General features: G+C 32.5%; 1 protein-coding gene across 1 annotated transcript; it reads left to right on the top strand.

The window, feature by feature from the left end:
• The first annotated feature begins 12,823 nt into the window (after nucleotides 1–12,823).
• Nucleotides 12,824–15,001, top strand: LOC103485844 (plasmodesmata-located protein 2-like). Its single transcript, XM_051084543.1, has 2 exons — nucleotides 12,824–13,775; nucleotides 14,732–15,001. Exons 1-2 carry the CDS (start codon nucleotides 13,055–13,057, stop codon nucleotides 14,860–14,862), a joined length of 852 nt encoding a protein of 283 aa, XP_050940500.1. The 5' UTR covers nucleotides 12,824–13,054; the 3' UTR covers nucleotides 14,863–15,001.
• Nucleotides 15,002–16,835: the final 1,834 nt, after the last annotated feature.

Below are 16,835 nucleotides of genomic sequence, written 5' to 3'. Positions count from 1 at the left end.
TACATATGACTGTTTTACCTCCAAAAGTAGTCAAAAGAGTTGGTCAACCGAAGAAAAAGAGGATTCCAAGTGTTGGTGAAGCTCCGAAATTGCATAAGTGTGGTCGGTGTAAACAAATAGGTCACAACAGATTAACGTGTACCAATCCAATTTTATATACCGACAAGTCGAGCATACAAGATTAGAAATTTCTCTACCAATGTACTAAGTATTACACTAATTAATGAATGTTTGTTAATGATGTGTTTTCTTAATGATTTGTCCCAACATTCTTACTTTCTGTGCTTCTAGATGGATGAAGAAGACGAAAATAACAATTGACTTATTCATTTAAGAACACAAAAACTGGTTTTAGGATCGTTTAAAAATAACTAAATGTTCGTTTAAAAATATCTAAATGATCGTTTAAAAATAACTAAACGATCGGTTAACAACAACCAAATGATCGTTTGAAAACAACTAAACGATAGGTTAAACAAAACTAAACGATCGATTAAAAACAAGCAAACATCGTGTAAAAACAACCAAACGATCGTTTGAAAAAAACTAAACGATCAGTTAAACAAAACTAAACGATTGGTCAAACAAAACTAAACGATTGTTTAAAACAACCAATCGATCGTTTGAAATTAACTAAACGATCGATTATAAAAAACTAAACGATCGTTTACAAAAACTAAACGATCTTTTAAAACAACGAAAGACACCCACGAATTGTTTACAACCGCGATTCAACATTTCAAAAAAAGTATGCGAATTTACAATATTGCCCCTTTGGTAAAAACAACCGATATATACGTTCCGCCTTCTTCGTTCGTTTTTTGTCACTACGCAATACACAACCGCACTGATCACTCACCTTCGTTTTCTCTCAGTCCATTGTTCTCTCAGACTATTTTTGTCTCAGTCCATATTTTTCGTCAACGTCAAAAGGTATTTTTCCGAACTTTTCCTACTATAACGTTACACTTTTCCTTTCTTTATATTTCAAACGTTTCGACTTCTGTCTTCAAAAACTATCATTGTGTTCTTAAATTATTATCGTGAAGCGTTTAGGGTTTCGGATTCGACTTCTGTTTTCAATATAGTTCTCCAGATTGTTAAATTTATTACTTTTCGATTAACTATCATTTCAGGATGGTTGTACCTAGCGACAAGTATTTCCCTGCCACTGTGTCATGCCAAGTGCACAAGATCGGCAGTCTTATTAAGAACAAACTGACCAAGGATCAGCTTCAAATGTTCGAAAAAACAATTTTTGGTCCATTGCTGAATGTGAACATGGTCTTCAACGGCCTGTTGATCCATCATTTCTTGCTGAGGCAGATACCTGAAGATGGTAACGCAGATGGAATCTGTTTCTCAGTTTTAGGGAAGAACGTCCGTTTTACCCAAAAGGAATTCAACATCATAACTGGATTGTGGCCAACAAACAATCCATTGGAGAAAGATTGCGATAGCAAGCGCCTACAAAGTCTTCTATTTGGATCAAAAAATAAGAAACTAATAACATGCTTGGAAATTGAGGAAATTTTCAAGAATTTTGAGTTTACAAATGATGACGATGCTGTGAAGGTCGCCTTGGCCGTCTTTATAGAAACTGTGATGGTCGGGAAGGATAAGAAAACACAGTTTGACATGGATATTTTGGGAAGAGTTGATGATGAAGAAGCATTTAAAAGCTTCGATTGGTCAACTTTCTTCTACACTCGTCTGCTCAACAGTTTAAAGACAAGTCTCCAAGGAAAAAAAGAAGCATACGAGCTGAAGAAGACAGGAAGTTCCAAAGCAGTGTCATACTACAACATCAAAGGCTACGTGCTTGCTTTTCAGGTGATTTTTATTTGTTCATACACTTTAAGTAAATGCCAATTGAACATCAAAGTTTAACATATTTGTTTAAATGTTGTAGGTGCGGGCTTATGAAGTACTCTCAACTGCAAATGAGCACCTGGCCACAAAAAACAGTAAGGGATTAATCCCTAGGATATTGAGATGGAATTGTACACAAGATCCATCTTACAAAATGCTGCAGAAGAACATATTCGACAACAAAAATGTAAGTAAAACTTGTCAGTCATCGTTTAATATAATTACACGATCGTTTAATACAATTACATTGCAGACTGTTGTTCAACCTAAACTGAAGATGTCAACCCAAGAGAAGGCTTTCATGGAGAGTCGAATTCGAGGGGATGATAACATACAAATGGAGGACGATGAATCCATTGGAGCAATGAACAACAAATCATTAGAGCAATCAGACTCATCTCCACAAAGAGAACAACTGTCACCCCAAAGAGAACAAAGTCAAACAGTGGCTGACGAGTCTGAAATGCATCCAATCACCAAGAAGAAACATTTCAGATCAAAGAAGTCCAATGACAAAGAAGAACAAAGTCATTCAAAATCCTACAAGAAACTGAAGAAGGAAATAAAAGAAGTTCGTAAGGATTTATCCACACTGACTTCTATAGTCTGTAGGATGGATGACACAATCACAAAGCAGTCATTGGAGCTGTATGAAATGAAGCAGATACTGGAGAGATTGGTCCAGGTAAAATTTGTTTTCATAATACATTAGTTACACGATCGTATAACTTTGATAGACGATCGTTTATCGAAGTTACTCGATCGTTTAACTTTGATAGACGATCGTTTATCAAAGTTACGCGATCGTTTACTTTTATATACACGATGGTTTAACAATACATTATTTTTTTAATTTTATGTTCGTTTTTATTTGTTTATTAGAATCAAACTGAAAATCAAGGGAATGATCATACTGATCAGAATGACAATGAGTATGTTGTTCAAGAACAACATACTGAACAACAACCTACTGAAGAACAACATACTGAACATCAAGAGGAAACCCAAAGGTTAACATTTCATTCATTGTTTACTAGTTTATAAATACCTAACAATTATTTTTTTTCTTATTCTCATGTTTTTTCTCATTTTGTTTAGGGAACATCAAGAGGAATGTGGTAGTGATATAAGCATAGACGGTAGGGATGCAGACTTGCTAATGACTATAAGAGATATATCGGATAGTCTAAGTCATCAAATTCAGAAAGAAACAGACCTGCCACAAATGATTACTACCCTTCCATTTGTGAGCCAACCTCTTGCACTTTGTGAATTGGCTCCATTGGATCAAACTGTACAAATTGTAAATGAAGAATCTCAACTGGTATGTATACACAACAAATTTGTAGTCGTTTGAATAAATAGTTTGTTACTTGTTTAATACGATTACATTGCAGGAAACAACAAAAAAAACAGGTTGAGATTAAAAAAAATGATAAAGCAGTTACTTTGGTTGAAAAAGAACCAGTAACTGTACTTGATAAAGATGAACAAGAAAAACCAATAAAGAGAAGAAAGCTATGTAAAATAGCAAATAAAGAGGTGCAAGATGAAGATGAACAAGGTAATCCATCCACAACATCTGCTCAGATCATATCAGAATCTACAACACCTGTCCCAGATGTGGAAATCAGAGAAGTAGATACATATAATCTGATGTGGAAAGTGGATCCAAAATTATGGAAGGAATACTTACAATGGAAAAGATCAAGAAAAACAACCCATGAACAAAGGAAAGTAGTCTCCACAACCAGAAAGAAAGACTTTTTCAGACAGCTTGAAGAAAACACATGGGTACATGGAGACGTAAGTACTCTTCCCAAACGATCGCTTATATTAACTAAACGATCGCTTCTATTAACTAAATGATCGTTAAGTTAATATTACACGATCGCTTACTAAGTAAACGATCACATGTACATTTCTTAAGCGATCGCTTACTAAGTAAACGATCACATGTACATTTCTTAAGCAATCGCTTATACTCTTCTTTCATTCACTAAACGATCGTTTATTTTTTCTTTGTAGACATTGGATTTGCTATTATCCCACTTGCAGAATAAAATGTTGCATCTCAAGCACCATTGCAAGCGTTCTTTTAGAATATTACATTCCTCGTTTCTAGTAAGTTGTTATTCTTTAATTTTTTTTTTGTATAGAAGTTAAACTGCATCATTATATTGTGACTAAATTTTTTGACTTGTTCTTGAAGCTTGGAATCAATAAACCAGACTGCATTGTTTGGAACCATATTTTTGATACTCATTTGGTGACACCAGATAATACGAAAGCTGAATGGACAGACCCAACAGCACACCTAACTATATGGACAGAAAAAGATGTGGAATACTATTTCAACACTGCTGTTGGTGATTACAACCACATACCAGGGTGGGGAGATGTCAACTACGTGATTACCTGCATCAACATAAAAGAACACTGGCTGGCTATTGCAGCTGATATGAGAAAATGCAGGATCTACGTGTTCGACTAAATGCCAAATTATGTTGAGCAGAAACTTGTTGATGAAGCTCTTCAAATGCCTGCACGATGCATCCCCTCACTCGTGATTGCAATTGGAGTCAACCTCCATTCAGATCATTTCACATATGGCCCTTGGCCAATACGCAGATCGAAGGCCACATTACAGAAAGGGCGTTCATTGGATTGTGGAATTTTCTATGCTAAATTTGTTGAATGCCTTGTAACTGCTAGTGACCTTGGTTGTCTAACTGTGCCAAACATGAAACTGTTTAGACAACAATATGTGCTGGAACTTTGGGCCAATAAATACTTTTGCTAAATAAAAAAATATATATTTCGTTCTTGTACTTTTGAGTTAATATTTGTATTCGTTTATATAATTTTTTTATGTAATTTTTATAGAGAGAATAACATATTATAATTTTAAACTTTGTTATAAAATAAATACTTTGTGATATTTTCAATTAAACGCGGCCAAAATTGTGAAAGAATATTTGAGTTAATATTTGTATTCGTTTAGATACATATCACAAAATATTCGTGTAGAGAAATACTCATCGCGCACATATGTATAAACGATCTTCTTAATAAATGATGTCTAAACGATCTTCTTAATAAACGTCAAAATATTAAGCGATCGTTTAGTAAAGTCTAAACGATCGTTTGGTAAAGTATAAACGATCTTCTTAATAAATGATGTCTAAACGATCTTCTTAATAAACGTCAAAATATTAAGCGATCGTTTAGTAAAGTCTAAACGATCGTTTGGTAAAGTCTAAACGATCTTCTTAAAATCATAAAAAAATTAAGCAATCGTTTAGCTACAAGTAGTTTTGCAACATAGAGAATAATCGATACTACTAATTGAAATATCAATTGATACTAATTGAAATGCAACATAGACAATAATCGAACAGCCAATTGATACTTGTGATTTATGTAAATATTTCAATACATAGGAGTGTTGGTCCATAATTGAAATGCTAATTGTTTTCTAAAGTATGACATGTTTTCTTGACATAATGTATCTAAACCAACATCAACAGCTATGTACTCAAAATACTTAATTGTGAATACGCCACAATCACTATTATTTCGTTGAAGTGGAATTGAGTCAACAATGACAACTGGCCAAGGTTCCTTGTATGTCGATGATCTACCTCTCCTATCAAAGAAGCCAGTATTATCTAACAACTTTGGCACCAACTGTCGAATGGGCAGTCATATGTTTGTCATCTCTTCGGCAGTTGTAAGTGACGGAAGCGAATCCCATACCTTCACTTGACAACTTACCAAATCCAAGCATAATAGAACCCAATGGTTGCCATGGACATTGAATGGAGAGTAAACGTAATCAACACCTGCCCAAGGATCTTGAAAGTCCTCTTTTGACCCGACAACATAGTCAACCAACCTATACTCTTCGTCCCAGTCAAACGAGCGATTCTCTTTAATACATTCTTTGTATAAGAGCCACTTCAAAACTAAAATGCGCTGCAAAGAAAAACATACAAACGCAAATATCAGACCGAAAGACAAATATCAAACGCAAATACATACATAAAGTAACGCGACGATTCCAAACCATAAAGATTGTGTCTGCAGTTGTGAAGTTCTGAGAAGAAGGTATCCCGGCTGCCTTAATCTTCAAGCGAATGAAAAGAAAAAGTGCATCCAAATGCTAATAGAAACAAAAGTAAGCAGTAAATGTATAGAACCATAACAATGAAAAAATTATAATTGCATAAATGATAAGATAATCCCATACCTCATCTACCAACCGCTGGCGACACATAAACAAGTCTCTGAAAAAAGCCTTCGATTTTTTCCCATGAAAGGTTTCACGCAGCTCATCGTCTGTATGCTTGTCTGTAATCCAAGCTCGAAGTCTATCTAAATGGACGTCAAGTATTTTGTGCATAGGATCATAAACAATTGGTTCATACTGAGAGGTGCTGGTGGTTGATGTCACAAACCGTTTAGGTAGAGTTGTGAATGGGGTTGATAGGTAAACACTTGCACGCTTCCTACGGGCGGGCCGAACGTGTGGTCGTTGAGTGAGAAATGGTTCTATCTCTGTGACGTTCTCATCGTCAACGACATCTATTGGCTCCTCTAAACCAATATCAACCTTCTTCTCCAACACATCTTCGTCGCCCTATGGAAGCTCATAATGCATTAGTGTGGATAATGATAGAAATTAAACATCAGTATTAGCAAGAACATGGAACCAAACCTTCTTTTTAACTTCAATGTGTTCATCCTCCTTTGGCATCCTCAACCAATTATGGGTACCGCCTGTGTCAACATCTTCGGTCTTAGCATTATCCACTTCTTTACTTTCTAATGTATGATCTACTAAGCCTTCGGACACCTTGTGGTCCCCTTCGTCACCCTATGGAACCTCAAAATGAATTAGCGAGAATATGCAACTTAACGTATGAGTAATTACCAAATATGAAACAACTAACGTCAATACACTTAATAATTTCATTCCTAACCTTTCTTTGAAGTCCAATGTGCTTCAATATGGTTGACATCATGCCCTTCAATTCGTCAATATCTGATTTTATACTATTAAGTTGCCCTTCAACAACCGCTACTCGATCTTGGAGATTCCGAATAGCCTTTTTCATCTTAATCTTGGACTTCTGTTTCTTACTCTTTTTGAAGTCATCTTCATCATTAACAACTTCTCTTACTCTTTTTGAACCACCATTCTTCGACTGAATAATGGTAGATGAGCGGAAGTTTTCAAAAAGTTCACCTAAAGCAATTTTCAACTGCTCCTCTTCAGGTGTCATCTCAATGACCGCCTTAATTATAAACTGCAAATAGAAAAAGGCAAATGTATTTAGGACAAAGAAATAAGCACAAAATCATGCGATCCTTAAGTAAGTTACTATTGCTTGCTACTTACCATTGGCGAGTCAAACACCTGGCTTATAGTTTGGGACTTTGGTGATTGTTGGCACACCCATCTCAGCATTCGTGGTATGGCATGATCGTTTACTTTATCTACACCACATCCAATGATGGTTGGTATAGACTCATATGCCCAAACCTATTCGACATTTGACAAACAAGTTTAGGAAGTGCCACAAGATATATATAGATATATAAACAAGTGGTTATACAATCGTTTGAAAACAACTATACGATCATTTAACATAACTAAACGATCGTTAAAAAAACAACTATACGATCGTTTAATATAACTAAACGATCGTTAAAACAACAACTAAACGATCGTTTAAAACAACTAAACGATCGTTTAAAACAACTAAACGATCGTTTAAATAACTAAACTATCGTTTAAAATAACTAAACGATCGTTTTAATGTTTTGAAGTAAGAAGTAAGAAGTCACATACCTGTAATGCATGCGGAAATCCATTGATAGTATATTTTTTTGTCTGTGTTGATTTCTTCTTTCCCTTGGCATATTGCTTGTCCAAGGCTCTTAGCGTGCGTACAAAAACAATCCGACCCCAATCATAATTATTAAATGTATTCCAATCATCAGCAATCTTAAAAAAACCAATGTCCACTTTGGTTCGCCTATCTTTTCCCGACAAAGATATCTCTATAAAGTAAACTAAAGCTAATTTCACAATATCATCGTCATCACCCTCGTATTCCAAAAATATATCCTTTAAGTCGCTAACATAAACACACTCCTTGTCTTTGAAAAACTTCTCCAACAGTCGACTATTCCCAACCAACTGAATATAGTCCTCTTTAGGACCCCATAGTCCAGTTATGATGTTAAACTCTCTCCTACCGAAAGTACAAACAACGCCCCCTAGTAAGAAACTTATAGAATCCTTTCCTTCATCTTCCACCTCCCTTAACAGTAAGTAGTGGATGAGTGGCCCATTAAAGACAATATTTAGGTCCAAAAAGTGCCCAAACTTTGTTTTCCTAAATAAGGCTAATTGATCGGGTTTGAGTTTGGCCTTAATATTATGTGTTGTCTTTTCCAAATGAGACAAACAACTTACTAGGGAATAAAAATGATGGGAAGGATTAATCTTGTACAAGGGTCCGTCGGTCGATGTCGAAGTCGATGTCACGAATGAAGCCTGAAGAAAAAGGAACAAATTCCAGCAAATATATTGAAAATGGGTTACAGATAAAACTCACTGAAATTAGATAACACGCTCAAAGTTGATTCTTAGGTTCGAAAAGGAGAAGCGACGAAATGCACTGGAGGACCGACGACAGACGAACAGTCGGAGTATCTTCAAAGAGCAGAGCGGGAAATTTCAAAAGCCAACGAAAGATGTTTTTTTTTTTTACTTCAGGTGTTCTATGCGAAAGAGAAGGGAAAGCGAACGTGGGTAGGCGAAAAATCAATAGAGAGCGATAGAAATTTAATGAAGGGTATTTTTGTCCATTCACACCCAAATTGTCCTAAAAGTCTTTCTTTTGAAAACTTGTCCCAAAATTCATTTAAATCTCTTTTTTTAACCTATTTTTGGCAATTTCCCACATATGATGTGGTTTTTTTTGATGGAACACATCTTTTTGGTGTCTTATAATGTAGCTAATTTCATCGTAATTTACATTGATTTTTTTTGTTTTCCATTTTCAATAGAATTCTCTTTCTACTTTCTGTGTTTATTTTATATAAATTACAATTCATTCAAACTTTTTTTAGTTCAAAATTTTATGAGTTAAAAGCGGATGAAATTGAATTTTATTGAAAAAATGTTACCAAAAGAATTTGGATTATATTATTGAGATGTTAACAACAAATTAATATATGAACGGACTTGATATCTACGAACTCCAGAGAAAAAGAAATTATATCTTATTTATTTTAATTACTTTTAGAAAGAAAAAAAAAGTACTTTAGATATGCACTCATAATTTGATCATAATTCTACAAATACAAATGTTTATAATAAAATAAAATAGACAAACTAACGGGAAATTCTATGGAGGGTAAAAAAATAATTATTTACAAAATACAAAAAAAAAAAAAAAAAAAAAACTTAAATTAACCATAGAGTTCCATAGATTTTTTATAGAAATTTTGGAACCAATCACAAATTGTCACGTCATTAATTGCATTTGAAATTAATTAAAAATTGGGATGTGTCCTAAAGATAAATTGACCAATTCTAATGATGTCACATGTCTTTGATCATTAGATCAAATTAATTATTTTTGTCAAGTTAAATATTATTTACTCGGACTAAAATTCAATTAAACCAAAAAATAAGTTTAATTTAGTTCAAATGTTAATTGGGAGAGTTGCAAATGTAGTAATTATATTTAAAATAATTAAGTATATAGCAACATTTTAAAAAAAATGCAAATATAGCAAAATCTGTCAATGATGAGAGTCTATCACTCTGATAAACCATAAGAGTCTATCGACGATAGAAGTCTATCACTGATAGACTTTATTATATTTGCAATTTTTTTAAAATATTACTACATACTTAATAATTATTTTGAAATTGCTACATGTGGTTGAACCCAAGGGTCTGGTCCATGGACCAACTAGCCTCAAGTCCATAAAAGTCACCAGAGAACTCTATAAATAGATCATTTGTAGGGGTTGGTTGGAAATTTTTTACTTAGATAGAATTCTCTTGAGAGTCAAAATACTCCCTAACCTCTCTTCTATAACTTCAACATCAAAAACATCAAGTGTTCCGTTTCTTCAAATCAAACGTGAGCGTTCAACCGAGAGAGAATTAGAAGATCAAGTACTAAAGATCGAACCACATCGTATTAAATCAACATAAACACAACATCAACACAAATTTAACTAAACGAATCAAATTTCTCCAAAAATCTCATGTGAACAGCTACATTTTGTAAATAATTTTAATATTTTACTACTTTTAAAAATATCTCTAAACAAACCTAGCTTTTAGATGGATCCACAAAATTAAAATTGCTAATGATAAAATTTTCTTAAAAGTTAAATAAATTTATATTTAATTTTACTTTTTTAGTGCGACAATGTTGGATAAAAAATTGAACGGTCGACCTTTAGGCTGGAAAATTAAGGTAATGTAATTTGTCAGTTTAGCTATTGACCCTTTCATAATTGTTGTCATACAATGAATTTCTTTTATAAATTTTCTAAAATTGTATAAATAATATATTTTATCTTCATGGTGGGCGGGAGAGATGGTACCATCTCTACTCTCTAGGATATTAAAATTCAATAAATTCTTTGATAAAAGGAAAATTTTAAGGTTTTTTAGACTGCATAAATAATTCATTAAATTTATACGGTGGTTACATCTCTAATATGCTAAAGTTGCACAAATATTCATTGATAAACGATATAGCTTTGATAGTCCAAATAATATTATTGAAAATGATAGAAAAATTGTTAAAACATAAACAACTCAATTTAAAAGGTTAAAATCATATTTACTGAATTTAAAAAATACATTCCAACCTTAGAGACTTAAACACATGTATTAGTCCATACAAATATACAAGAAGATTATATTATAAAAATATATAAAATTAACTCTAAGTCATTGGTAAAAATAATTATATTTGAATAAAATTTCAATTAAATGTTCAAATATTTAAAATTAACATTCTAAAATATATACGTATAAATACTAACAATTTTAAAAACTTAGAATTTAGTTCTTATGATTTGATAAAACTTCATGTAAACCGTTCTTAGGGTTAGATAAATCTAGTGTAAATAGTCTCTACAATACGATTAAGATCTACTTAGGAAAATTTTATACCACCATAAAATCTAATTGCTAAATATTACCTATTTTTAACTTGAGTTGAGAGTTTAGTTTGGGCTTGCATCAACATTATTACTTCGCTTAGATTTGGTCTTTTGCGGATTTGATCTATTTCAGTCTTCGAAATTTTACCATGTCTACTCTACTTTGTAAACTTAAAAAGAAAGGCTAAATTAAAGGTCTATTTTATTAACTATGAATTAGTTGTTGTCTATTTGGTAAAGGATTTTCGTTAGAGTTTAATGTACCTATCTTTTCAATTTTGTGTTTATTAGATCTTGGATAATTAAAAATTTTAAATTTAGTGATTTTGTTTTTCTTTTAGGGAAAGTCTAAATTTTCAAGTTTGTATATTTTTATGTCTATGAAATAAAAAAAAGATTATTAAAAGCCCAAAGGCTAATTGTAAAAAGAAACAACATTTTTAGTTCTTGTTTGAACAAATTTGAATGATATAACTTGAAAATGTGTAATAGAATGTTAATATGAGTATGATTTAGAGATAATCAATCGACCAGTGATATGAGATGAGAAAAATAATATAAAAAATAGTTATTTATTTTTTAAAAAAATTAGAAATAAAATAGACAACATGAAAGTTCACATCACACATTCTAGTGGAAATGATTATACATAGGGAAATTTGTGTGTTTCGTGTTTTGTACTTCTTTTGTTTGAATATGATAAAAGTACAATATTTCACTTTGTATTCACGTGGACATCGAACATTCAATAAGTTTATATATATTTCAACAAACTTTACGAAACAATAATTTAATCTAAACTTCTACTCTAACTTTATTGATAGGGTTGAAAATGGGGAATTTTCCTCTCTAACTTTATCTAATATGGATCTAACTTTATACACTTATGTTTCCAAATCAAGAGAAAGGGAGCGAAACACCATAGTTAAGATTTGAAGTACCAAAGTTGGTCATCTAATATGAACTAAGTTTAAACTTTTGACATGGTCAACATTTATTACATAGAAAACTGGTTAAAGTCTTATACGAATACCATTTAACCATTCTTTTCAAGTTTATAAAGTAGAGTAGAGATTGTAAAATTTCAATGACCGAAATATGAAAAACAATGTGAGATAATCAGATAAACCTTTAGTTAATTTTAAAATAAATAACTGTTATAATAGCTAGAGGGATAATATAAGAGTATACACAAGAAACTTTGGTAATCCAGCCAATGTTGTCTACGTCTGGAGAGTTGCGCACAACCATATTATTATGATTCACACATAGTCAATGTACATCAATACAGCAAATACTCTTTGATCAACTATATGACTATCTTAACAAGCTTAATAGCTTAAGACTCCAGGCTCCCATGAATGTTCAAGTGAATCTTCTTGACGACGTCTTCATACTCCTCCTGAGTTTAAGGTGACCACTTTGATCACAAAGTCGTCTTTCTCATTACTCATCATAAGAATCATCACAGATAACACTTTGAGACCATAGATAGATAATCACACTATCTTCTTTTGCTTATAGTTATTGCAATACAAATTCAACTAGCAGTTCCAAAAGCTTTCTTCGTTCGTCAATAGTACCAGAACCCACAAGTTCTGTAATGTATATATATATTTCCTCAAGCATAATCTAAAAAAGATAATAATATAAAATTTCTAAAATAAACGAGTATTTTTTATAATTAAATAACTCATTAATAGAAGATAATCTCATAAAATATTTTTGACAAAATACCAACAAAATATATCAAATCCGTACCGAAAAGACCGAAATGAGCTAGGTGAGACCAAAAAAGAATAAACTTTTGTGATGATGATGAAATTTAAACTTTTTATTATTAATAGTTTCATGTGGGATTCATCATTTCCTATATTTTAATTCATGATATACTGAGGCAGATAACTTCAAGAATACAAGTATATATTCAAATAGTTGTATCATTCGCTCTCTTCTTCCCACCTGAAAACCAATGGAACCCATCAAAAAATCTCCACATATCTTCTACCTTCTCCTCATCCTGATCATCCCAAATTGCCACTCAGAACCAGACCACAACGCCTTAGTCTACCACTACTGCACCAATAACAACCAACCACCCACATCAACATCAATGTCCGAAACCCTCTCATCTCTCTTCGAAGCCCTCATCAAGCAGTCCACAAACTCCACCTTCCACAGACAAACCACCGCCCAGACCGGCATCCCGATTTCGGCCGAGTACCAGTGCAGAGGGGACATGAGTTTAATGGGCTGCAAAAGCTGCGTAACTCAGCTAGGCATTTTGTCGAACAGGTTGTGTGCAGGAGCGAAAACAGGGCGTGTACAGTTGAAAGGCTGCTATGTGCGGTATGAGACGGATGGAGAGGAAGAGAAGGAGGAGTATGGGGAGTTGGTGCATAAGGAGTGTGGAGAAAGAAAGGTGGGCGGCGGCGGTGGTGGATATGAGGCGGCGGCGCTGTGGGAAGTGGAAGAGGGGATTTTGAGGAGTGGGATTGGGTATTTTGAGGGGAGGAATGAGGGAGTGAGGGTGGTGGCGCAGTGTGAAGGAGCGTTGTTGGGATTGGGGTGTGATTGTGCGGAGTGTGTGAGTCGTGCCGTGGAGGTGCTGCGCCAGGACTGCCGTGGAAGCCTTGATGGGAGTGTTTATTTGGATGGATGCTATGTTACCTATTACACCTACCATCTACTAGGTAATCTCCAAATTACTTATCCTTTTTGGCAAATTACAAAATACACCAACGTAGTAATAACAATTATAACCTCGAACTTTCTACGGTAAAATTTCAATATTCAAATTTTACTTCCAAACTCATATAAATGAAGAAATTCTGACAGTTTTATAATCTTTGCGTTCAATTTCTACAATCAAAATAGATTTGAATGTCTAATTTTAACGATAACAAAATTTAGTATATAATTGCAGCTACTACTTTACCTTAAGAGTGGTTCTGGTCACCTACATTAAAATAAAATAAGATATTATTTTGATATCTATACTTTAGTGTTATTTGAATTTTAGTTATTTACCTTTCATAAACCTGATTCAAGCCTTAAAAGGTTTAAATAGAAACCCAAGTAGTTTTTTTTAACTTCTTTTGTATTATTTGTTAGTTTTGAACTATTTGTCTATTTGAATAAGAGCATGTCGCTAAAGATGATCTAATTATAGCTTATTTCATCTTTGTTCTTAACACAACCAAAATAGAAACAATCCAAGCAAAATATGTTTTCTTTTTCTAACCTATCTTAATTGATTAAGTTATACTCAAATCATATTCATACTATCTGTATAATTTTATTTACAAAATTAATTAGATGAAAAGGCTTCCTATTTAAATATGATAACATTGATAGAATAGAACAATGATCAACTTGTTACACCTAATTTCATGCTTTCTTCCTTCCACATAAAAATAAAAATGTATACATGTTTTTTTAATTATTTTTAAAATTTATAATCAATTGTCGGGTGTCAATAATTAGGAACAAGCCTATGTTTTTTTTTTTTCTCTTTTTCTATGGAATATATGTGTACATAATAAAAACTTTATTAAAAAATTGAAAATTAAATTGAAATTAGGAATGAGGTATTTCAATATTATAAATAGGGACATTGATGTGATCTCTCCATGTCTCTGTTTAAAAGGTGACGAGAAGAATGGTTCAAGTGGAAAGTCGGTAGCAATTGTGTTGGGTGGTGCAGCAACTCTTGGATTGGGGTTTATCTTTATTCTATTGATATTCCGCAAGACTTGCGGAAAAAAAGACGATGATTAATTGATACTGGTTCAAAATATAAATTTTCTTTTAAAGGATAAATGATAAAAAAAATATTTAAAAATATAGTAAAATTTGGTAACCTACCTACCAAATCAATGTCTATGATCATATACTAATTATAGATTATAGTAGTCTATTAGTGTCTATCAGTATTCACTGTATTTGTAAATATTTTATGACAATAATTGTTTATACTTTTAATTCGATTTTATTTTTTCTTTCCAAACTTTATTAATATATTAATTGATAAATGCTGGGAAAAAAAAAATTCAACTATCAATTTTAAAAGCCTTAAAGTATTAATTGTTTCAATTTAAAATTTGTTGTAATAAAAATTTTAAATGGGGAAATTATATTAGTTGACAAATTTTTTTTTAAAAAAACAGTCTATAGCATCTCTTTTTTGTATATTGCAAATATAAAAAATATGAGAAGTAATTAAATATATCGACTATCAAAAGGCTATAAAGAGGGCTATCCACTTTTAAATTTGTTACTTTTACAATTTAGAAAAACATAGCAATAAAGACTCTATTATTATAAATTTTTTTGCTATTTTTGCAAATGTTCCTTTAAATCATTTTTTTTAATTATTAATATTACATTTTAAAATCCCTTTCGTTCATACGTTCAATTCTTACACTTGTGTAGACTTATTCAATTATTGGATTGATAAATGGAGAATTAGAAATGAAACATGGATAATTTTCAAAAGAAAATCATCCTTGAGACTCTAAATTAATTAATTTACCTATATGAAAGTTTAAAGATCTATGAATCGCACATAAAGTTTGGGTGAGCCTAGTTGGTCGAGGTCGGTAAGCCTCCCTTTTTAATAATGAATGGAGCATGCACTATACATGTCCTTACCGGCTAGTTGAGGAGGATAAGAGTTTGGGTGAAAGGCCAAAGCTGAAGTGGATGAGGCTAAGCCTCCCATTTTTCTAAAAGCCCTAGATTGCGATTTTTCTATAAATACATCCTGATGACTTCAGATGAGGAATTCCTAAAACATTTTTATTCTATTATTTGAATATTACATTCCTCAAACTTTTGATGTGCTCAAAATTCTCTTATTTGTCTTAGGCATTGAAGGTGTATTGTAGAAGTACCACACCAGTGCCTAAATTTTCAATCTATATATAAAAAAAACTATATTCAAAATCCTATTTTCTCATAGCATCATCTCAAAAACACAAATTGTAAGCTCCATGAATTAATTGGATCTTTTGCCATGGTTAACGAAATTCAAATAGAAAAAAAGATACATATAATCTTCACGTGATAGCAACGATAAATTTATAATTGGAAGACACATGATCTAATTTAGTCTGTAGCGTCTACCGATTTCATCATATCCCTCTCTTTTAAGATTAGTATCGCATTATGATGTCCTTCTCCGTTTTCTTTCATTCGTATTATACTGGAACCACTAAAGTAGGCTTACAAAGTTGATATAATGTTCAAATGCTTTATGGGTCGTCTCAAACCTTACGATGGGGCTTTAACCCCCAAAAATATTGATACTTTTTACATCTAAAAGATGTATTATTAATAGAGTCTAGCCTATGTTCTTTTTTAGATCTCTTGTCTCACTCCAGGAGTATTATAAATCGAGTCATTGCATAGGAAATGAATGCATTTTCATACTATTAAGTAAGTGAAATAGATTATGCCATGTATATCACCTATTCTATTGGATCTTACGGAGCCTGGTCATGCATGACATAATCAAGTCTGATCATGGAAAATATTCTCTTCAAGCGAACCAGCCTACCCACTGTATGGAGCTTTTCGTGATGGTTAGAATAAAGACATTTGGTTGTGAATCCCAATGTGACAGATAAAAAGACATATATCTACACGACCCAATCTATAAAACAAAAAATATGGGTACCATTGTAGTACTTTTGACACAATACCTTTAATGCATATGTAATTGGTAAAAGGCTTCAACTTATAATACATAT

This window comes from Cucumis melo, chromosome 5, assembly GCF_025177605.1.
Source record: "Cucumis melo cultivar AY chromosome 5, USDA_Cmelo_AY_1.0, whole genome shotgun sequence".
Classification (NCBI taxonomy): Eukaryota; Viridiplantae; Streptophyta; class Magnoliopsida; order Cucurbitales; family Cucurbitaceae; genus Cucumis; species Cucumis melo.
This window is presented reverse-complemented; position numbering and strand designations above follow the sequence as displayed.

What these genes read in the sequence shown, in the direction of transcription:
- LOC103485844 (XM_051084543.1), top strand. Translation starts at nt 13,055, where the DNA reads ATGGAACCCATCAAAAAATCTCCACATATCTTCTACCTTCTCCTCATC. An exon ending in TTACACCTACCATCTACTAG is followed by an intron (nt 13,776 to 14,731) that starts GTAATCTCCAAA and finishes TCTGTTTAAAAG; the next exon opens with GTGACGAGAAGAATGGTTCA.